The sequence below is a fragment of the Styela clava genome, chromosome 11 (genome assembly GCF_964204865.1).
Source record: "Styela clava chromosome 11, kaStyClav1.hap1.2, whole genome shotgun sequence".
Taxonomy (NCBI): domain Eukaryota; kingdom Metazoa; phylum Chordata; class Ascidiacea; order Stolidobranchia; family Styelidae; genus Styela; species Styela clava.
The window spans coordinates 14,415,005-14,437,904 of record NC_135260.1 but is presented as its reverse complement, the minus strand read 5'-3'; the positions used below and the strand labels follow the sequence as shown (position 1 = coordinate 14,437,904).

Here is a 22,900-nt window from a genome sequence, read left to right as displayed (position 1 = left end):
TTTCCGGCGTTCTCCATCTTATTTGTTCGTCAAAAATTCGTCCCGGAAAAGCTGCGATATATATACTAGACTAAAATCAGCTATCAGTATCTGTAAGCGGCACGTGGTTGTATATTTATTCAAAAGTAATGATTTTGATTATGTTAATCAATTTGTGAGTGTCAATTCTTCAAAACACTCCTAATTTTGCAATGGTATAGGGTGAATGGGTTAAGAGTCGGGGAAATATCACTACCAACAATCTTTTAAATGTTTCGATGAAAATTATATGTACATATGTACAATATATATGTACTCATTTGTACATAATTCTAGTAGATAATGAATTCAACATTAAAAATTGAAACCATAACTCTTGCTATATGAGCACCGGAAGTTTCAAGTTATTGTATTATTCGGCGTAAATATCTCGTGCTACAATGCATTGTGACGTAATAATGCTGATAATTTAATTGATTAAAATCACCCAAATTCACGCCAGTCTAAAATACATTATTGTATGAAAGGCGCTGGATTTGAAACTCCTATGATCATGGGGTAAAAATAATGAAATTCAAAAAGAAAGCAAAAGTCGGAAGCGACATTCCGCAAAGAGAAGAAACTTCGAGTGAAAAGGTTTCTCGCAAAAAGAAGCCGTCCAAGGATAAGCATAAAAAGGTATGATGGCGGAGCTAGATTTTTTCTTTTTTCATTGTTCCCTTTGCTTATGCTATCTTTGGGGTCGTGTGCATAGACAAGTTTTTGACTTATGCATTCTCAGTGTTGTAGATTTCATTATTGTTGGAAGATCTTAGCACTTCTGCCTACGTGACCTGTTTTTAGGATGCTTCTCTGTCTAACTCACAGAGCTTGGATTTGTGTACTTCATTGGTTTAACTTCTGTTATGGTCGGCGGTATTTTCGTCGCTCTCGATCTCATCTGTTAAATGGCTAATTTTTTTTTGCTATTGCCAGTTGCCACCAAGCAAACTTATTCTGTCAGTTTTAAGAACAAGGAGCACATATTTATTTGTTAAAATACATCGCTGTATTATGACATTTGTCCCGCAAAATTGAAAGCTTTTTCTATGTTTTAGTCCAATAACATCAAAAGTGATAATCGCATCGTGTCAACAAATTTTTACTATACATATAATTTCTGTATTTCCAAGATTTTCTGACGACATCAGTTTCGGGAAAATTATTGGAAGTTATAATATTCGTTCTTGAGTGCTTCTGACGCTTACTCCAAAATCACAAAAAAGCTAGGCCTCATTGTCATTGATAATATTCACCATGATCTTTTTTCTCCGATGCACATATATATAAGAATATATATATTGTTTTTTTTCATGTTCGTGAGAAACATGCAGATAATAAAACATCATTTTTACTGAATTTGCCATGGGCCTCTCGCTGATCGTTATTATTTATCAATTATCTTTTATTTCATCTTAATTTTTTCTCTGGGCCGCTCGCTGATTTTACTGATCGACTGACATGGGCGTCTTCGATTTTTTCCTATTCTCATCTTCCATCCTAATTTTCCTTGCCTCGCTACTGGATTTACAAATTCTTTGAACGTGGAACTTGGTAATACACGCTGAGTTGCTTTATTTTGCAACGTACGTTACCTATCAATGAGCCAGACTCGATTTTTATTTTTTCATCCCATTCACATTTTTCATCTTAATTTATTTTCCTCGTGTCTCGCTGATTTCCATTTCTCTTTTTTCCTGTCCCCCTAACTGACAAATCCATTCATATTACGATACATCTGGTTTTGATGGCTACGAAAACTAGCCCACGGCTAGCCAATCAAAGCGGGAACAATTTCCAGTCTGTCAAGAGGCATCATCGCGAAGCCAGCCATATAACAGCTAATAACTAACCTATGCCACAACGTTCCATTTCATGGATTCGGGATGTTTCCTGGCCTCTATTGTACACGACCATATAGATCGAGAGTTGACAACACAGCCTACAGAATGGTGTTATAATACGTTATAATTGTACTGTAGGTTATGAATTTTGTCAAAATTTTCTAAACCCTCTAAGAAATTTCCACCGGCGCCGACAATTGTCTTGCATTACATATTACTGTAACCAATACTATCATTTCAGGGTAATGAATATAAAAATATTTAGCAGAATCGCCCGTGAATTTCACTGGATATAACTGAAAACCCTTACGGATTTGGCCTATAAACTCACATTCAAAATTAGAAGATCCCGCCATAACTTTTCCATAATGGCTGAATAAATATAACGAATGATAATATTAAACAAGGTACATTTATAAAAATAAATTAAACGCTGGACGGGTATCAACATGAAATGAATGGGAAAAAGGTGAGAGTAATAAATTGTACAAAAAATAAGCAATCCGAAGAAAGAAAAAAAACTTCATACAGTTTTAAAGTTATTTAACATGCTGTTAGTCTTAAACAAGTCTTTTAAATACCGCCAAGCCCAGGTTGACGTTGCTCATGATGCTGGATTTATTACACTTGGGTGAGATTCTGGACACATGATTAGAATATGCAGTGCCAACATCATTGGATCAAGCCACCAAAAGAATCGAAGTTCAATATTACTCATGATAAATATTTAAAAGTTTTCTGGTGTCCTGATTTTAGAATGAATGTAATTTTCATCTTTTTGCTTGTTCGCACGCTGGGCTGGTTCAAATATCGAATGACAGCGCAATGTTTTTCTCCTAATTAAGTTCCCTGCAAAGCTTCATTGAAATGTTTAGAGACCACAGATTTTAAATTGTAAGAGGGATGTCCTACTAGAATAAAATGTTTTGACGATCCACAGTAGAAACTTTACTTGCAATTCGTGTTTGGTCAGCTGACCTCCTTCAACACACGTATTTTGATCTTGGAAATATTAAGGTGTTGTAAAATCGAACAAAGGAAGGTGTTGTAAACCTTCTGTCAGAAGTTAATCTAAATTTGCTGGAAAAAATCTTTTTTTTCTATATCGCAATCCCTTGTACTTCTTAAATTCCCGAACTCGTACTCAAATCTTCGGTTTAAATAAATGATATATACAGATTATTTATTTATTTTTTTAAAACTGACCAGTTGTGAATATTCTAACGAGTCTTATACAGCTAATTAAACTGTTTGATATTCATCCGCAATGGTAGAAATGCCAAATGTTACTAAGCCTTGAATTCGAACGAGGGTTTGTCCGTTTTGTACTGTCTCTATGTTTGTTTCGGATATATGCTAAGACTATTTATATCGGGCAATACTCCATGCTTTACACCAGTGTTTCCCAACCCGAGTCCGCGGTCTCAAATGAGTCCGCAACCAGCCAGAAATTCACTGCGGGCCGCAAACGTTGTTGCGAAACTTGACCATCAGCCACGAATTACGTTAGAATTTACATAAAACATAAAAAGAAAGTTTTTTCATATAACATTAATCGAGTCAATAATTTCTGGATACTGAATGAGTAGGGCTGGCATATATTCGAATATTCAACTATTAGAATAGCGAATTATTATTCGAAAATTTGGTAACAAGTGACGCGACAGGTCACATGCGCGTCGTTTAAATCAAACGATTGGATCTAGTCGTTGTTGGAAGAATAATATTTCTGGTAGGTGTCAATGGTGGCAACCTAAATTGTCTAAATTGAAAAGCGGCAATACAAAATACTGAAAATAAAACTGAAAACACCATAAGTTTTTAAAAACGCTTTTTTAGACATGTTGCAAATTGCAAAATTTCGGGTGCTAATGTAGTATTCGTATTAGGGCATTTTCCTCAAAATTCTTTGCTTTACTGCACGGTCCGCAACCTACGGCCAGCGGAGCAATATAATCAGGCCCGCGACGCTTCTCTGAATTATAGTGACAAAACAGCTGTTTTTACGATTATATTCTTTACGTGACAGAATTTATTTTGCGGCACGTTTAGACTAAATTATATCATAACCTAACAAGTATATACACGTTGAATGAGCCTAAAGATTTAATTATAATTAGGCATTCAATGGCAACAAAACGCAGAAAAGTTGCACGCTAAGTGCAATTGGTTCAATATTCAAATGGTCAGTCTTCGGGCGCTGCTTGAAATTTAACTTCTGATCTGTATGAAAAAATGTGATTCATTGGCCATACGCCCGGCTTTCAACTATCTAAAAATATGCGCGGCCCACCAATGACTTGCAACCTTTAATTTTGGCTTGCGAGCGACAAAATGTTGCCGACTCCTGGCTTTACTATTGTACGAAGAGCTCATATATATTTGTCGAATTCACAAAAATACGAATCGCAGAGTAAAATGATCACAATTAAATTAATATCAAAGCAAGGCGAAGTACTAAATCAAGTTGTACTTTCTAGAAATTTATAGCAGATAGTGGGATTTTTCTAACGGCGATAACAAATTCGCAAGATCGCAAATAATTTAAATCAAAACTAAATATAACCGGACAATATATTCTCACATTATTATGTTCGCAGATTGCCGTGGCATTTAAAAGAAGTAATGCTTTCATCTTGTCATAAGTCAACGCAACCGCGAGTGACCATGAACACAATTAAATTAAAATAGGAAAACATTTTAAATTCTTGTCGTTGTCAAGGATTGAAAATTGTGCGACAGAAAAGGCCATTTATACACTAAAGAAGTCGGCCCTTTTAACGAAGGCGTAATTGCGTAGCATTTCCGATTTTGAAATTCGGAAAAATTCTGTTGTGTTTGGTTTATTACTTCTTCACACAGAGTACGGTTGCAAAAAATTCACGTTGAGTCCGCAAAGGTTTTCGCCAGTGAGAAAATAGTCCGCGCCAAAAAAAGGTTGGGAAACGCTTCTTTGAACAATGAGACAACTAACTTCTATGTTCTAATGTGCGGATGCAAATGATCATGAATAGACCTCAGTGATCGTACTAAAAATGTTCTGCGGTATACTGTAATACCCATATCAACGCACAATAAACAAAATATCGAAACACATCGCTTGTGACGTCATAAAGACACATGAAATTATAATTCCATTAAATTAGCATAAAATCAGGTCATTTTAAAATACATTATTGTATGAGAGGCGCTGTATTTCAAACTCATTTAATCATGGGGTAGAAATAATGAAATTGAGAAAAAAGGTGGACGTCGGAAACGACATTTCACGAAAAGAAGAAACTTCGAGTAAAAAAGTTTCTAACAAAAGGAGAGCCAAGCCTAATTTTAACAAAAAGAAGGTGAGAGGATGAACTGCTAAATTCTAATATTTGCTGATTTCTAGCAAAATAGTGTCACTAATGAAATCGAATTGGAGTATATAAAGTAATTGTGAACGATAAAACGAAGTTAAAACCTAGATGTTTTGGTCTCTAGAATATTCAAAATAACTAAGAACATTTTCAAATGTACTTATGTGCCTATTTTAAACACTTAGGCGAAATGTAGCAATCAAACATTGAACTTTCGATTAGAAAATGCACATGACCCGAATGACGCTGATTTAGAGTGATCGTTACTGTGTCTTCTTTAGTAATATGAAAACGTTCCTCAAACTTAGGTGTCCAATGCATGTTTCGCCGACCCCTGGACTCACCAAGAATTCTGCCCAGCTAACAATCACATAAATTTGTAGGCACAGTAAAGAGCACGCAGCAAGGAGGAACTGTATGCTCGGGAAAACATTGACTTCGTTAGAAGTTGCGATAATCTCTAAATATATATATAGATCATTCTATTGCGGTAACGAGAATATTTGCACTTAATAACAAACACATCGATGAATTCCTCATCTCGTACACAATGGAATCTATATTAAAATCTTGGTGCTCCTGAAGTAAGCGCACCAAAGTGTCGCATAACCTGAGCCCTGACCTGGTACACAACCTGAGTTTAGGTTGTGCGCCATCTTGGTGCGCATACTTCAGAAGGTCCAAAATCTTTCTGGATAACTGTATCTTCATGATTTCGTCATATTTTCCAATAAAAAAATATTAGTGTTGACTAACCTTATAGTCGATAGTTTTCAATCCGACCCTAAATTTTGGGATTTATAAATTTCAAATCTGAAATTATCTCGTCCAATATAAAAGATATGTTAAAATCTCTTCCGATACTTGTACCTTCACAATTTTTTAATATTTTCAAAAAATAATGTTTGTGTTGACTGACCTTAGTTATTGTCGGTAGTTTTCAATTCAATCCTTAATTTTAGGGTGTACAAAAATCAAAATACAAAGTCGACAGCTATTGATAATTTGGAATCACATTCTTAACAAAGTTAATTTTGTGATTTTTCAACTCTTATTGATTCGCAGTACCGGTATTCTTCTAACAACCAAACTTGGTCCAAGTTTCCTTTGTCCGTTTCAACCCCTGAACGGCTGGATGTTCGTTAAGTCTATGACCTCATAACGGCGGGGAACGTCATAACGGAGAAGTTTGATGGCACATAGTACGGTACCTGATTGAGAACTTCGCAGTTCGCACGTTCCCTGATTTGACAGTGGGCAAATAATTTAGCGAGGTTTGCTATTAAAATGGAGGCAAACAAGCAACAAAGTATAATCCAGTTCTTTCGAAAGAAACCCAGCGGTGAAAACCAAGTTAGTGATGTTGACAGGATAGAGGAAGGAACTGCTACTTCAACCCTACAACATGTACCGAAACGACCTTGCAGCAATGTTGATATGGATCACGAAGAAACAAGCAAAAAACGAAATGGAGACTTTATTAGGCAGTATGAACAGAAGTATTTGGTGCTAGGTTTCACTATTGCTCCCAGCAGCGAAAAAGTACCGCTTCCCATGTGCCTAGACTGCGCCAGAATTCTTTCAAACGACGCAATGAAACCCGCAAAGCTAACCAAATCATGTGGAAGTCAACGTTCTACTTCGCCTTGCAGAAACTGGTAGCCTACAAATTACTTTGAAAACAGAAAAGTTCATAGGGGTTAACAAAATGTTGTCAAATTAGACATTGAGACTATTTGTTAATTAGGCTACTGTTTCTGATAGAACAAGGTATGTGTCGATAAATAAAATGATAACGATTCAAACGCGCTTTACTGCGATTTGCGCTAAATATAAAAAAAATCACGTTTCACCTACCTAACGCCTTGCTACCGTAGTGTGAATAAACATTATGATTTAATATAAATGTCAGAATTATTTTTTACTAAACCGTTCACGAACCCCGCCACATTGGGCATGCGTGCCTTGTGTAGTGCACTTCTGTTCTAGACACAATTATACCCATACCCATTAGAATCGCTGAAAAATGTTTGTTTTGCAGGATTCAAAGAACTCCGAGGGTTCGGGACCTTCGCCCACATCCTTAAACTGCTTTCTTGCAGGATTGTTATGGATCCTGAAAATTTTTCGACTGGCAAAAAAGAATAAGGTAAAAAAATATATGTTATATAATTTCTATATATATATATGACTACGTCATTTACTCAATAATGTCAATAGGGACGGGCTTGTCGGTAAGTTTTCCGCTATTTATTTCAACCAGCTGATAAATTCCCGGTTGAAGATGATAAATTTTACCATTTGCCTACTCTCAGTTTAGGCATGGATTTGCGTGGTTGTTATAAAACTGCTGGTCCTAAATTTAAGCAAGCTTGTAACAATTACTAGAAGGTGCAGATTATTGTGTATTGAACTGACTCTCCTTCCTAAATCTTTCCTCTTTATTGTACTTCCGAAAATACCCGTTATCGTAATGATCAAACCTACTTCTGTCTTACTTCACGTTTAATTCTGTAGGCGCAATTGATACTTGTCGTACGTCATTTCTGCGCGCCCATTAACTAACGCCCCATCCCTTAAGTCACGAACTCGAGTAAACCTTTCTCCAAGACAATCTAAGCATTAATTTCATGTTAGACATGTTTTTATGGATTCCGAGTAGCCTAGCTGTAATCTTCACGTACGGGGGCTTCAGATCTCCTATGCCTCATGAGAGAATGTGCCCATTCAACCAAGAAACAATGGTCAAAAGCAAAACGGCCACTAGTCCGTTTGTCTTTTTGTGCTCGTTCCTGTTTTTTCACTAGTTTGGAACCAAACTCTATATCCATAAGCCTAACTTTTTCTTTTTATCTGCGGATTCATAGTGGGGGGACACATGTCACAATTATACTTTCCTGTCCAACAATCTCGTTAGGATGAAACTAAATATGATCTCAACACAAATAGAATGATCGTATTGGAAAAACAAAATATAGATATGATTCTCGACAGATCGATTAGACGCAAGCAGTTGTTGTTTGCGTGGAGTCTCATTGCGATTACCGCACCTGGATGCCACTAGGACTAGACTGTATGTCAAAAGCGTGGCCCTTTGAGAGCCGGGAAAATGCTGCATTGTGTGTGAGCTTTGATCTGCTGTCTTGGCTTCCAAAACGCTGTTTATGCAAATATAGAATGATGCTATAGTAGGGTATAGGCTGATCGTAGGGACCAAGATTGCTGCTAATACTGTTGTGTTCAGACTCTGTCACCTTAAATCTTCATCATACAATTAAACGAATGCTTTGATATTTAGGTTCCAGGCCAAGAAAATGAAACTGGATCTGATTACCACCCTTGTTTGGAGAGTGCAGTCACCAAGTCGATGGGCGAAAACCAACAGCCTCATCCGTCTGCAGGCACAGTTACAACTTTGAATGAGACTGTTACTTCCGGCACTGTCTCACAGGTAACATATTATATGTCGAATGATATATAATAGCTGCAAGAAAGCAAAATATTTGAAAAACAAACAAACAAAATATTTGTATACGGTACCTACAGTTTCATTTTTTTTTTTTTGAAAATCGTTTCAGTTGTCCTCGAATGATCACTTGAATCAAAAAGAGTTCACATCTTTAACACGTCAGTAGTTTATTACTCTCTCCCATTTTAGGTCATCAAAAAACTGGTAAATGCCACTCTCTATATATACTCTAACGATATCTAAGCAAGTATAACTAGCCTTTTTCTTTGTCCATAACTCGACACAATAGTTCTACATAAAATATTTACCTTGTTAGATGCCAAAAGAAGCAAATCATGACGAATATAGTTCGTTGGAAAGTCTGCCGTGCGCTGATTCACAATCTTTTGAGGCCTGCGCCTTCGATGCCGAATTAAAAGAACTTATTGCCAAAATGAATTATCGCCAAATATCATTTCACACTTGGGCATCGTATCCAAATCTATGCCAAGGAGTTATGGAACTGCACATCGCGGAATCGTCATATTTCAAAGTATCCGTCTCCTGTCCGAATCTGAAATATGTATTCGGTACATTGGATGGCATAATGAAATCGCGTTTGCATGTTTCTGCGTCGTGCTCAGATCTGTTGAATCAAAAGGTGGAATCGGAAATTTTGCAGTTGACTGGACGATCACTTTCCGCTTCATGCCCGAATTTGATTCGTCTAGAGACGGAAAGGAAAATACCATCACAGCTGCCATCTTTGCCTGATTTATGCGGTTCCAGCAGTCACAAGGACAATGTTGATACCCCAATGCTCGCGCCTAATAATATCGACGCAAATACACCTGCTCTCCAGTCCGCCACAAGAATTGTAACGAGTCAGTTAGTTCTTGATGGAGAATTTGGGAAAACAACATCGAAACACGTCTCCGTACTTAGATCGAGTTCATCTGTAATGATCGCCGCAAAGTCTTGTTTGAAGATGTCTGTTTCATTACCTAATTTATTTCACCAATGTGAAGTACTGGTGAAAATGGAATCGCGTTTGTACATTTCTGTATCCTGTCCAGACTTGAGAAAGCAATCTAATGAAATTGCAATATCAAAATTATCTGCTTCTCCGATTTCCTGTTCCTTCAAACAATCAGATCATTTAGACTTTGAAATGTCAATGCCAGCAAGACATTCATCTCCACGAATGATCGATTTCAAAGAGGGAGAATCCCAGAACATGGAACATTGCCTTACAGCACCGGATCTTGATGTAACAGGTGGACAACCGCGCGAATCAAAGTCGCCATTATCGCATGCTCTTGTTGAAAAAATTGATGAAAACCAACTTATTCCCGGAAAGGAAGACACAAATTTTCTCCTTGATCAAGCATCGATTTTGTCTGAATCAAGTCTGGTAATTGAGAAAAAAGAATTACAAGTCCGCGAATTCGCATTTCGTACTAGTGTGTCGTATACAAATTTACTTCAAGCAGGAGTGCAAATAAATAGTGGGAAATTATTAAATCCGATATCTACATCCTCCAGCCCTGATCTATTTTACCTGAGTCCGAGTTCAATTGATAGAGAATTCTCACAATTGCATATTTCTGCTTGTTTGTTAGATTTGATCAGGCGATTGAAATTGCCACAACATTTGAACCAGCCACCCGCTACAAGTTCGGTTTTATCCGATTCAGGCGAACAAACCCAAAATCTTGATTTAATACACGCCGAATCGAGGGCAACAAAAGAAGATCCGATTATTGCTATTCCGAAACTAGACTTGAGCAAAGTATATGAGGGAGAAGGAGATAAAACATCTTCTTCTCACGATCCAGTTACTGGGCCATGTACAGTCGTTACCCATTTTCGGAATACAGAATCTGTGAACATACCATCATCTCTTCCAAATTTATCTCAGATTCCTGAGATAGCAAAGAACGAGGAATTACAAATAAAATCTTCTTTTCCCTACTTGCTCCATGCTGAAGAAATTAGCAAACAACAACCGACATGTAAACGTAGTGCGTCATGGCCACAGCTAGATCCGGTCAAATCAGTTAGAAATCTCTGTGTTCCAAAACTTGACTTGAGTCTGCTAGACTCGGAAGAAGAACCTGTCATCAGAGGAAGGATAACAATGACAGGGATACGTAGTTCGTCGTCATGGCCCCAGCTACATCCGGTCAAATCAGTTAGAAACCTTTGTGTTCCGAAACTCGACCTGAGTCAGCTAGACTCAGAAGAAGAACCTCCCATCAGATCAAGAATGGCAATGACATTTACCAGGAAACCTGCAAATAAATATATTCAAATTCTACGTTCAGCTAATTCTCTCCCCGACATTCCTCGTGGTGCAGCTGAAGTGAAAATATTGAAAAAATCACAGCTCAAAAAATACCCTTCTTCGCCAAATTTAAAGGCATTAGTACCTCAAAGATTTACTGGACCATCAAATCCTTTTGACGTGCATGTACCTCATTCATTCCAACAAAGACCTAAGAGCGCAGGTTGTTCATCTGTACCTGGTTATATACATGAGCCATCTAAAATGCACTCAAAAACAATACATTTTCCCGTTTCGATTGGCGATTACCAAATGACAAAACCACGAAATGAAAATGAAAACTTCCAATGTAGGCCCTCATGGGCGTACGGCAAATATCCACGTGAATTTAAACCGGAATTAGCAATTTTTTCTAATCTTGGTATCAACGATAAAGAACAAGTGAACTCATCGGAAGACGAGTCTTCTGAGTTTAATACGGAACCGGAATATTATCCATACCGTCAAACACTTTCACCCATCCTGGAGGAATCGGAAGAAGATATGCAAAACATACCACCTACACCAACACCCGGTTCCTTTCCAATTCAAGTAAAGAGTGTAAATGAAATAGTTGCATCAGATTTAGCTACTAAAATTTCTGCAATTATTGCTCACTCAGTAACTTCAATCTGTTACAAATCAAATTCGGTGGGATCTTGCATGGACGAGGTGGAAAGAATGCCGGAGTCAACAAAAATCAATAAGGTAATATTATTGTTACTTATTATCAACGAGACCAAATAGTAGTACAAATATTATCATCCTGACTTACGCGTAAGTTTATCCCGATAATACTGCTTGTGATATTGATAAAATTGCTCCCGCGTGAACATAAACGTGAATTCTTACCAACTTGTTCCATTGTTCACACCATATATGTAAAAAGGAGGCAAAATACACAACATCAAATAATGTTGCTTTCGTTATCATCACGAAAATTAAACATATGACATTTACTTCAGACTATATCTGGCACTTCTGTCGAAAGTGCTGCTGAAGATATTTCAACGTCTCCGAGCCATACACCAGTAGTGGACAGGACGACTTTGTCAGATGAACAACATCTTGATGTAGGAGATGTGCAAACAAAGGTTACTTTCTTTAATATGCAAAAAATATTTTGCTTAGTTTGGCCTTGTGAAAAGATTTAAACATTCATGATTATGAGTCAATTTATCATGGCTTCGGAATCTTGACGCAATGAAATTGTGGAGTAGTATGGTTAGCGAAGTGTTCCATGAAATATTAGATTACATGACACAGTCTCAAATATTTGAAATGTCCCCACACATAGGTAGAGAATTTTATTCTACGTGAAAGTGTCGCTTTTAAATAATGTGAAATCCCCACTGAAGTAAGGAACTTTGTAATGTCGAGTTCCCAAAATATATGGTAATGAACAAGATAGCCAAAATACAGTATGGGATACATGTGGAACTCCTACTCGCGCTGCCATTATCGTGAACTCATTTACAGCATCTTACACCATTTCACCCGTTACATCTTTACGTTATAGGCGGCAACCACTTCCATCAAAGATGTTACCGAAAAAAAGTTGACATCTTCAATCCATTCACCGGAAAACGTTGCAATAACTAATGAATTGACAAAAAAGGAAAAACATGGTCGGGAAGACGAAGTTCAATCTAAAAAGACCGATCTCTCATTTGGGGTGAATGTTTTGCCTAAACTTACTTGTCCTAAGCTTGATAAAATAACATTTTCGTGGCAAATGATTTTTATAACCCATAAAAGTTGACGTTGAACAAAATTAGTGATACATATACAGACAGTATTTATTATTCGAGTATATTAATTACAGTTCAATTATATATCATTATTCTTATAATATAGGATCAAGAAAAACACACAAATGACAAAGACCAATCGATGAATTTGAAGCCAATCACAGCATGCGAACCAGATCACGTAATTAAAATTACGAAAGCAGTTGAGATGGGTTCACACGTGGGCGATGTGGAAGCATCACGGAATTCCACGAAAATCATCAAGGTATTATAAAAAGATGAGTTTCAATTTTCTACTTAATTTCATTTTAAGAGTGGCGAATCTTTTTATTATTTTCATTCGAATTAAAAGAGTCGTATAGCTTTGTTTAAGTTTCAATTTTTTTGTACGTGATACCAAAAAATTTTATGCCATTAAATTTGCACCGCATACGAAAGAAAGATTTGCAGAATTGCGATACGGACTGCAGAGATTATTATCACGCTACTTGTATCGCAAACATAGGATACAACACATCTGATATATTTGTATAGACTGCATCTATTACTATTGACGGCACCATGGAGGAAAACCCTACATTTCCAAATCAAATGCCAGTAGTAGATGACAAAAAAAAGAAGTCCGCCGAAAAAGGGGACGGAAACGGAGACTTTGATCGGACAGGAAAAATCCAGGTAGGTAATAGAAGTAAATTATTTTGACTGTAACAAATTAACCAATAATTTTGGAAATAATGACATCAAGGCTAAAAATAATTCCGAAGTCATAAATATTGGAGAATATTCAAGAACATTCCAATATGATATTTCAACAAAACATGCGAAATAGCGATTAAATTCCCGTGTGATATGTCGAATGACCTTGTTTTACATGAACAATCTGTGTAGGAACGGTCTCGTATAATCGAGAAAATTGTTGTACCCCTTTATTAAATGCGATCTCGAACATAGAAGAGATCGTCATCATTATCGTCAAATATTAATAATCTGATGATCTCTACTGTTAAGAATAATAACTTGAAATTGTAAGTTGGTTTATTTGATTTAATTTATTGTAATATATTTATCGAAGGAAATAAAATCTATACAGGCAATTGTCTAGATCCTTGCTGTTATATCAAATTAACAGACATCTCGACTTGAATAAGTAACCAACCTATTATGTATTCTGTTTGGAGTCAGATTAATATCTAACTAGTTTAATTAGCAACTACAACAAAAGACGTTTCATGACTAATTTACTTCACCAAAAAAGAAGATGATCTCTGTTTTATTTACGTACCTAGCACAAATAGAAAGTGTAGCTATAATTACTTATTATTTGAAAGTTTTATCTACTTACTCAGTTGATGAGAAATAGGGTTTACTAAACAAGTAATACAACATGAATTTTACGAAAAAGGAACAACATATTCAGGAGAAAATTGAGGACGAGATGAGTGTAATCGATCCTATTCCGTTTCAAGAACTCGATTCTCATCTACCACGATCAAACAAAAGTTTCATTGAGAAGGCAACTCAGACGAGCGATCTAGAGGCAGAGAAGTTTTCTTCAAAATTCACAATGGTATTACACATTTTGATTCCAGATACCAGTTATTTTACTATTTTTATTCAATATTTTCAAGTAAATTATATTCGTTTTCAGAAGCAAAAAAAGAAGGTTGAAGTGTCGAAAGGAAATACAGATTCAGTATGTTGAATTTTTTCCAATATCATTCTATTCCATAATACTGTAAATTTAAACTTCGTACCGACGTATAATGTAGAGTCGAGGTAAACATATCTATAATAAAATAGGTAGTATATACTGCCTATAAATACAAAGCAAAAAGCTGATCAATGATAGTGCTATCGATATGTGCAGTTACATTAGTACGAGTATTACAACATCATTTCTCCACTATAGAATCAAAAAGTTCAGAAAAAAGTACGCGCTGCACTTCTTACGACATCGAGCAAAAGTTTGACAAAGTTTGAATCGAAGAAGGACAATGTAAAAACAACGAAATCCACAAAAAAGGTAACATAAAAATGATACTTTTGAAATTACGATATTTATTGTATTTAATATTATATTTCACAAGTAGATCATATCATTTTTCAGAAGAAAATTAAAAACAAAGCATCCAAAGAAAATATAAAAACTGTATGTTGAAAATTATTATAATTAATTTGAATATAATAATATTATAATCCATATTATGGTGGGATAATGTGAATTTCAAAACAATTATTATGGCAATTAAAAAAGATGAGTCTAAATTTCACCCCCAAGAAAAAATGAAATAACATTGATTTTATTAGCATGGATGGATGACAACAGATAGTGATGTAGCAAAATTATAAACTGTTTTTCTGAAGTATAATGATCGGAGTGGAATAATAATTTTCAGAGTGCCCTGTATAACTATATTAAAACAAATATGACAGCAACACAAATATTGAAGAGTGGCTTTACTATTATTCCAAAACCAAGTTTTAAATGAGATTTTTCATTTGATCGACAGATCATATTCCATAGATGTATGCAGTAATGATTGAATTTATTAACCACAGTACAAGTATTAAGATATGGATTTCATATTATAGGATCAAGAACCTCGGAAGAAAAGTGATGGCAAGATGCGTGCAATAAATTCTATTCCGCGCAAAATACTCAAAACAAATCTTCCAGCATCGCACAAAAGTTTAACTAACAAGGAATCGCAAATGAACGATATGGGGGCAGCGAAGTCAAAAGTAATACAAAATGATGATTCCACATACTAGAAGTTTTCCGTATTTATTATTTAATGCTTTTAAGTAAATCATATTGTTTTTAGAAGCAAGTGAAGGGGAAGAAAGATAAAGTACCGAAAGGAAATATAAAATCAGTATGATATATATTATTATTATAATAGTATTTTACTTTACAATACTGGAACCCATCACATAGGTAAAATAAAATAGGTACAGTAAACACATACGGCAAAAATGGAAGCCAGGTTGTACTGCAATAATATGAATAAGTAAGTAAATATACCGACTTACAATGCTTAGCAAAACACACAACAACATAGCTACTTGAATACCCAAAATACTGTCTTATACAATTCTGTCAGTACATTGAATATTATGATATGATTTTCCTGCTATAGGGTCAAAAAATACCAAAATTTGAACGCAAGTTTGGTTTCATGGTCCGAAAATTTCCACTCCGACAACGCGTTTCCCTTCTTCCAAATTCAACCAAGAAAACAACTAAAATGAAAACACAAATGAACGATGTGAAAACAGCGAAGACCACAAGAAAGGTACAATAAAGAAATCATTCCAGACTTAAGATATTTTGCATATTTATCGTATTATTTAATTTTATGAAGGTGTTAAAAAACTTTCTCAAGAAGAGGAAAGGTGAAGCACCCAAAGAGATTATAACAAATGTATGTTGAATATTATCATAATAATACAATAATTTATAACCAAGGAAAAACTATAAAGCAAATTCATTTCATATCTTTTAAATTATTTATATGTGCTTTGCTGTATTGCAATATTTAAAAAAATTTGAATCTGAATTAATTTTGTGATTTACATAGACACAGCTTTAGCTTTATTGTTTGCGTATATTAACCACAGTCCAAGAATAAAAAAGGAAAAGGCAAAGACGGTTTAATGAACTCGAAACCAGTCCCAGTTCCCAGCGAACCTAATCTTGCAACTTCTAATACCAATGAAAATGAGATCGGTTCACACATGGGCGATGTAGAAAAATCTTCGAGTTGCATGAAAATCATCAAGGTAGTATAAAAAGATGAGTTCAGATATTGAATACTTAATTTTATAGAGTAGTGATTTGTTCCAATAATCTCATGGTAATGACGAGGGGTCGTCCGTTCTACATTGGTCTTTGTTTCAATTATCTCAGTGTTAGCTCCAGTACCTAAATATGATAACTTTGTGAATACGACTCTCATAAGAATATTAAAATATACTGACTGTCTATGCATAGCAAATCACAAAAGAGCATAGCTTTCATTGACGTGAACAAGAAAATAAACCATATATTAAAAAATTAAAATATCCAAAACAGCATAGTGGCTATAGTACAATTCTATCAGTAAACTGAATCCATGTAATATATTATGATTATCCTGCTATAGGTTCGAGAAGTTCAGACAGTTAAACAAAAGTCCCGTTCGATGGATAAAATCTCAACCAAAGCACATGATTCACGACTTTCAACTTCGACTAAAAAGGAATCACAGATGGACGGTTTGAAGACAGTGAAGTCCACAAAAAAGGTAAAAACAAAACAATAACAATTTTTTAAAATATTTTCACTATATCGCATTAACATTTATTAACATGAATATTTTAAATGAACTATAGGTTTCGCTAGAATAATTATTGGAATAAAATACAATTCTAGGATAAAAATCGAACCGAACTCACAAAATCACAGAAGTCAAATGAAAAAATGGATTCCCGCAAAGAAGAAAAGAAATTGGGTTGGTTCATTCAGTCATTAGAAATTTTACAAGCCGAGAAAATCTCGAATAAAATAAAAAATATACGAAACATTCGTTAATTATTATTTTTCGTTAGTCGTCTACTTACCAATATGCCCCCAGAATTCTTTCTATATAGTAACAATATAACATTACAACTGTCTATTATTTTTAGTATACCATAAACCAGACAAAGGAAAATCAAATTCTGGAATACCAGTTGGGCGATATAAAGGTATAACATAATATATAATTATATTACAAGCATACCTCAAATTTGATATATTTATCATTTTGCTTAAGCAATATTTATGAAAAAACAGTAACCTGTCCAAAAAAAGGCCAATGAAATTGTTTGATTGTTCAGGGCTTGACCTGAATTATTCAATGTCACTATCATCGCTATTTTCAGTCACCTATTAGCTGTGAAAGATCGAAATATTATTGCTCTTATTGTCTTCCAGAAAAAATCAACAATCGCCTTCAAATGCCGAAACCGAATTACGGCAGTCGGCGAAAAGAAATCAAAACCTCAACAAAACACGAGGATGAAGACGAAGAAGAAATAAGGGAGGAAATAGAAATTGGTAATTTGAGAAAATATCTTGGTAATTTCATGAAAACTTTTTTATTTTTCATACCGTAGGTTTGCTTGAAAAATTCAAGCTCTTTAGAATTAGACAATCTGATTCGCTTGATAAGTTGATTAAAATGAATGAAAACTAGATATTAATTTTATTTTCAGATTGTTCTACAAACGATGTAATTCTTCGACTTCGGAATTTTCCTTTTGCTCCGATTAGAAGAAATTCAATGAAGAACAAACAAGGAGCTATGGCCGAGGTATAGAAATGATTAGGATTTTTCTTATTTCCATTTTTTGAGATAGTTTCCAAAATCCCATATTATTTTTCAGAAAAAAGGAATGCACTCAAATGAGGAATGGTATTTTCGAAGAGGAAAAAATAAATGGGGTTGGTTCAAATATTCATTTTGTTTTCTTATTAATGAGGAAGGTTGAAGACTTCAGGAAACTACTTTATGATATGAAATGATTGCACTTACATCTGATGCAGAAATATTATTACAACACTAGGAATAATATAACATAGAAGCAATAGAAGCTTATACTTGGTTATAATTTCAGCGCACCACGAGCCTGAGAAACAAAAGCCAAGTCCTGGAATGCCAGTTATTAAGCGATATAAAGGTATATACGTAATGTTTCCTGTATAACAAGTATATTTTAATTAACCATACACATTTATTCTTATTAATATAGTAGCGTAATAAGTATAGTTACGTGACTGTAGCATAAATTAGAACTCTCATTTTATTTATTGTATTCAGACAAATTCAACAATCGCATGCAAATAACAGAACAGGACTACGGCAGTCGGGATGAAGCCATGATGCCAAAAGAGGACGGGGAAAATGAGGAAGATGAAGAAATAATGGAGGAAATAGAAATTGGTAATTTATGATGCTTTTATGAAACAATTTAAGAACTTTTCCTTGTGAGTTAGCTTTCCAAATTCAAATACTGTACTTAAAATTACACGCAGAAAAAACACATGATAAATTAATTTTAAACGAAAAAAGCTAAAAAGCTCATTTTAATTTTAGACTGTTCCGCGAACGAGGAAAGCCCTCCACTTTGGGATTTTTTTCTTACTGCATTAGAAAAAACAAAACCAAAAAGGCAAAAATCTACGTTCGAGGTAAAGAAGTTTTTGGGTATTTTTATTTTTACTTATTTGAGCCGGTACACCAGAAGATCATTGAAACTATAAAAAGTTCATTTGGTAAGAAGTTGGCTACTGGTTTTATTTTTTTATACTATACATATAAGATTAAGTTTGAGTTTCAAAGTTACTGTTATGAACATAAAAATATTTAAATGTCTTATTGCGATTACTTACTTGTTGCGATTTAGTGAACGAATATATGTCATATAAAATAATGTGGGCTTGTGTAGATAGTTCTTTTCTAATTTTGGCTTCATTTTTAGCCATACGTGACAAAACTACCAAGATTAAACAGAAAATTGGATTTCTACAAAAGAAATTGGACAAACGGTTTGATTTTGTTTATGTCCTCTAGCAAACATGCCAATTGTTATACATATTTTCTTACAATTGGATGTTAGACGGAAAGGTTTTAATCGGCTACAGTAAAATGTAATACATACGATAAAATGTCCACAGACCAACTTGTTAATTGTATTTCAGTGATACGATCAATTCGTATGATGCATGGAGAGCTTTTTTTTATGTATATCAGTAGTTATTTAGTGTGGACGACCAAGTATATAAAACACTTCTTGTGAATTGTTACCCAGATTTGGTTTAGATATTATTTCTTCGTAATGGATAGTTAAACACAAATAAATATTTAAGATAATATTATTCAGGTCATTATGGAATAAGTTCAAACTTGGAGACGAGACTTGGCATGCCTGTCAAAAGACAGAAAGGTATGATGAGGCACATGTTATTCAATCCCATGTATCAATTATGTACTTATTAATGATTCGCTCTATAAATGAAATTAATACCGTTTAGTTATTTTAAGTAGATGCTCGCCTGTTTAAAACTCAGATAGGGGTTTTGTTCGCTAAAATTTCATTTCAATGTTTCTTTCAATGATAATTTTATTATTTTTTGACGTTGTTTATGAAAACTGATCAATTATAAATATTTTATTAGGAAAACCATTCGTCAATCGCATGGAATTTCTACCAAGACAAATCCCATACTTTGGCAACAAACGTAAGGCGGATAAGTTAAAGGAACAAAGTGAAGATGGTAATTACTATTCAAATTAAAATTGAATAGAATTATTAGCCTGATGCACATTCGATTTAAAAGATAACTTTATTCCTATGTATTCTATATCATATATCATATTTTAAATATCTTCCACTATGGTTGGTTATATTTCTGGATAAGTATTGAATTTCGTTTAGTACTACAGTTTTGTGGGATGCAGATATTGGATTTTGTGGTAAATATAGTGGAGATGGCTTGGCAGTAAAAACAAATATATGATGAAATGAGATGAACTCAAAAACCATTCTATTACTATTTAAAAAAACAAGTGAAACAATTGTTGATATTTTCATGCAGGCGGATACAAATATAAACCACCATGGAACTTTTCGACAGACGTGAACGTAGACTAACTTTTTTTCTTGTATTTTATGTATTGAAAATAAATTTTTTCATAATTTTGAAGATTGCTTTTATATGTGGACTGAACACTCTTTTGGAGTTGTTTGGGATAGGTGTGAAATCATATGTACAATTACATTCCTCGACATTTTGTTCATTATGAGCTTACCACCATACCAATCATTATTTGAAGTCTGAAATTCGTGGGGAGCACGAGGCCTGATAAGGGTGATGAGAAAAAAAGGATTCAGCACGTCATTCAGGACTATTATTGTTTTTTTTGGTGGTTTCTGACATACGCAATACCAGTGGCGTAGCCAGCCCAAAATTGGGGGGGGGGGGGAGGGCAAATTTGAAAATTTTAGAAATTATATTGGGTTTAAGACACCCTTTCTTCAAGCGCGAATAACAACAGTTTATCAATAAGCAAACTGATTCAACAACTCAGCTGGCTTTTTGTGAATACAAAATCCATTTTAATAAACAACTTTTTATTTGAAACAACAAATATTAACAACGTAATTTGAATAAGTAAAATACATCGCCCCGATTAAAAGTCCATCCTTCGCTTCCCGCCAACTATGCTCGACACAAATCGATTAAGTTTCTCCTCGGTGACGATTTCACGGTGACAGTGAAGCACACACAAATCAGAAACATCGAACGAAGGAAGGTGTTGTAAACCTTCTGTCAGAAGTGAATCGAAATTTGCTGAAAAAAAAATCTTTTTTTTTTTCATATCGCAATCCCTTGTACTTCTTAAATTCCCGAACTTGTACTTCTCAAATCTTCGGTTTAAATAAATGATACAGATTATTTATTTATTTTTTTCAAAACTGACGAGTTGTGAGTATTCTAACGAGTCTTATACAGCTAATTAATTTGTTTAATATTCATCCGCAATGGTATGGTAGAAATGCCAAATGTTACTAAGCCTTGAATTCAAATGAGGGTTCGTCCGTTTTGTATTGTCTCTTTGTTTGTTTCGGATATATACTAAGACTGTTTATATCGAGCAATACTCTATGCTTTAGGGCTTAGGCAATGAGACAACTAACTTCTATGTTCTAATGTGCGGATACGGATGATCATAAATAGACTTCAGTGATCGTACCAAAAATGTTCTGCGGTATACTGTAATACAGTGGCGGCGCGTCAATAGGGCCAACCGGGACAATGCCCCGGTTGTTTTTTCGGTATAATAAAAAATATTCGAAAAATACCTGAATATCGGTTGCACAGACTGTCTACACTGGCCATATTCTCCCGACATGGTTCATTTTTCGCTCGCAAAGCCTTCGCCGAACGTCGACGGGGCGACGCCGATTTTGCCCCGGTTGCTCATTGTATATCGTATTCTCTCTTTTATCTTCCACTCGCCGCGTTTGTCTCGTTTGTTTTCTGTTTCTTTTACTAAACCATCGGGGCCGATCGGGGCTAGCCCCGAAATTATGACGACACAATGCCGACGTTTCTTACAACAACGTGTTGACATATTCACGCATTCCTTCTCGTTCGTTGGTTGCTTGAAGAGTTGATAGTTTCCTCGCCTTCGTTTTTGTCGCTTGTTTCGCTATTTGAATCAGTTAGAGACCTGTAGTCCATTTGCTTTCGATTTTCCATATTCCTTTTGAGCTCCTCACTTCTTTCCGGCTTCGCATTTCTTAGCCTTAGACCTCATAATGAATAAGGTTGATGCACTACTTCGCACTCCGTTTTCGCAGCTGCCGCTGGAACAAAAATTAGAGGTACAACGTCTTGGGCCTTATCAACCACAAATTGTTCACTGGAACAATCCCATGACGGAGGAAAGCGTCGGCGTACATTCTGCGCAGAAACTTGCTATAAAAAACACGAATGGTTGTGTTACAGCGAGGACAAAAATGCACTTTTTTGTTTTTATTGCCTACTTTTTGCTACCGCCCGTGACTCACGTTGGTGTAAATTTGGTTTTAGAGATCTTAAACATCTTTCCGAGCGTGCCAGGGATCATCAATCTTCTATGGAGCATCTGGACAATGCAGTAAAATACCGAACATTCGGAAATGTTAATATTAGAGCACAGTTGGATGAAGGACGCGCGGTTTCTATTCGTCGGCACAACCAAAACGTCGAGAAAAACCGCCATGTTCTCGGTCGATTGATAGATGTTTTGAAGTTCATTGATTGTCACGAGCTGTCCCTCCGTGGGCACGATGAACGGGCTGGCTCTTCTAATAGAGGGGTATTTTTGGATATGGTGGAATACACCGCATCCCTAGATACAGTATTGAGAGATCATCTTGATGCCGCAACTGTTTCGAAAGGGACATCTAAGGATATCCAAAATGATTTGCTCGACTCAATGTATAAAATTTATTTACAACATTTGGCTCTGGAAATTGAGAATTGCCAGTTCCTTTCGATTCAGTCTGACGAGACAACTGACATCACGTGCGTTTCCCAACTGGCTGTGATTTTTCGGTTTGTGAAAGATGGTAAACCTACTGAGAGA

The 22,900-nt window shown here is 35.2% G+C and overlaps 1 protein-coding gene across 7 annotated transcripts; it reads left to right on the top strand.

Moving 5' to 3' along the window:
* Positions 1 to 503: 503 nt before the first annotated feature.
* On the top strand, positions 504 to 20,469 carry LOC120334243 (uncharacterized). 7 transcript variants are annotated; one of them, XM_078117806.1, is made up of 29 exons: positions 504 to 657; positions 7,257 to 7,364; positions 8,514 to 8,666; positions 9,001 to 11,697; positions 11,955 to 12,083; positions 12,509 to 12,664; positions 12,847 to 13,005; positions 13,275 to 13,415; positions 14,143 to 14,307; positions 14,389 to 14,433; positions 14,650 to 14,763; positions 15,333 to 15,482; positions 15,566 to 15,616; positions 15,881 to 16,036; positions 16,106 to 16,165; positions 16,362 to 16,523; positions 16,886 to 17,026; positions 17,155 to 17,233; positions 17,409 to 17,468; positions 17,698 to 17,820; positions 17,979 to 18,076; positions 18,150 to 18,207; positions 18,381 to 18,443; positions 18,584 to 18,706; positions 18,860 to 18,954; positions 19,245 to 19,311; positions 19,647 to 19,709; positions 19,942 to 20,040; positions 20,362 to 20,469. In XM_078117806.1, the coding sequence occupies exons 1-29, from the start codon at positions 547 to 549 to the stop codon at positions 20,415 to 20,417; spliced, it is 5,682 nt and encodes a 1,893-aa protein (XP_077973932.1). In that variant the 5' UTR covers positions 504 to 546; the 3' UTR covers positions 20,418 to 20,469. The 7 variants fall into 7 exon arrangements, with proteins under 7 accessions (XP_077973932.1, XP_077973933.1, XP_077973931.1 ...); XM_078117807.1 differs by lacking the exon at positions 504 to 657 and adding an exon at positions 5,053 to 5,203 and having other exon boundaries at positions 14,158 to 14,307; XM_078117805.1 differs by lacking the exon at positions 504 to 657 and adding an exon at positions 5,053 to 5,203.
* Positions 20,470 to 22,900: the final 2,431 nt, after the last annotated feature.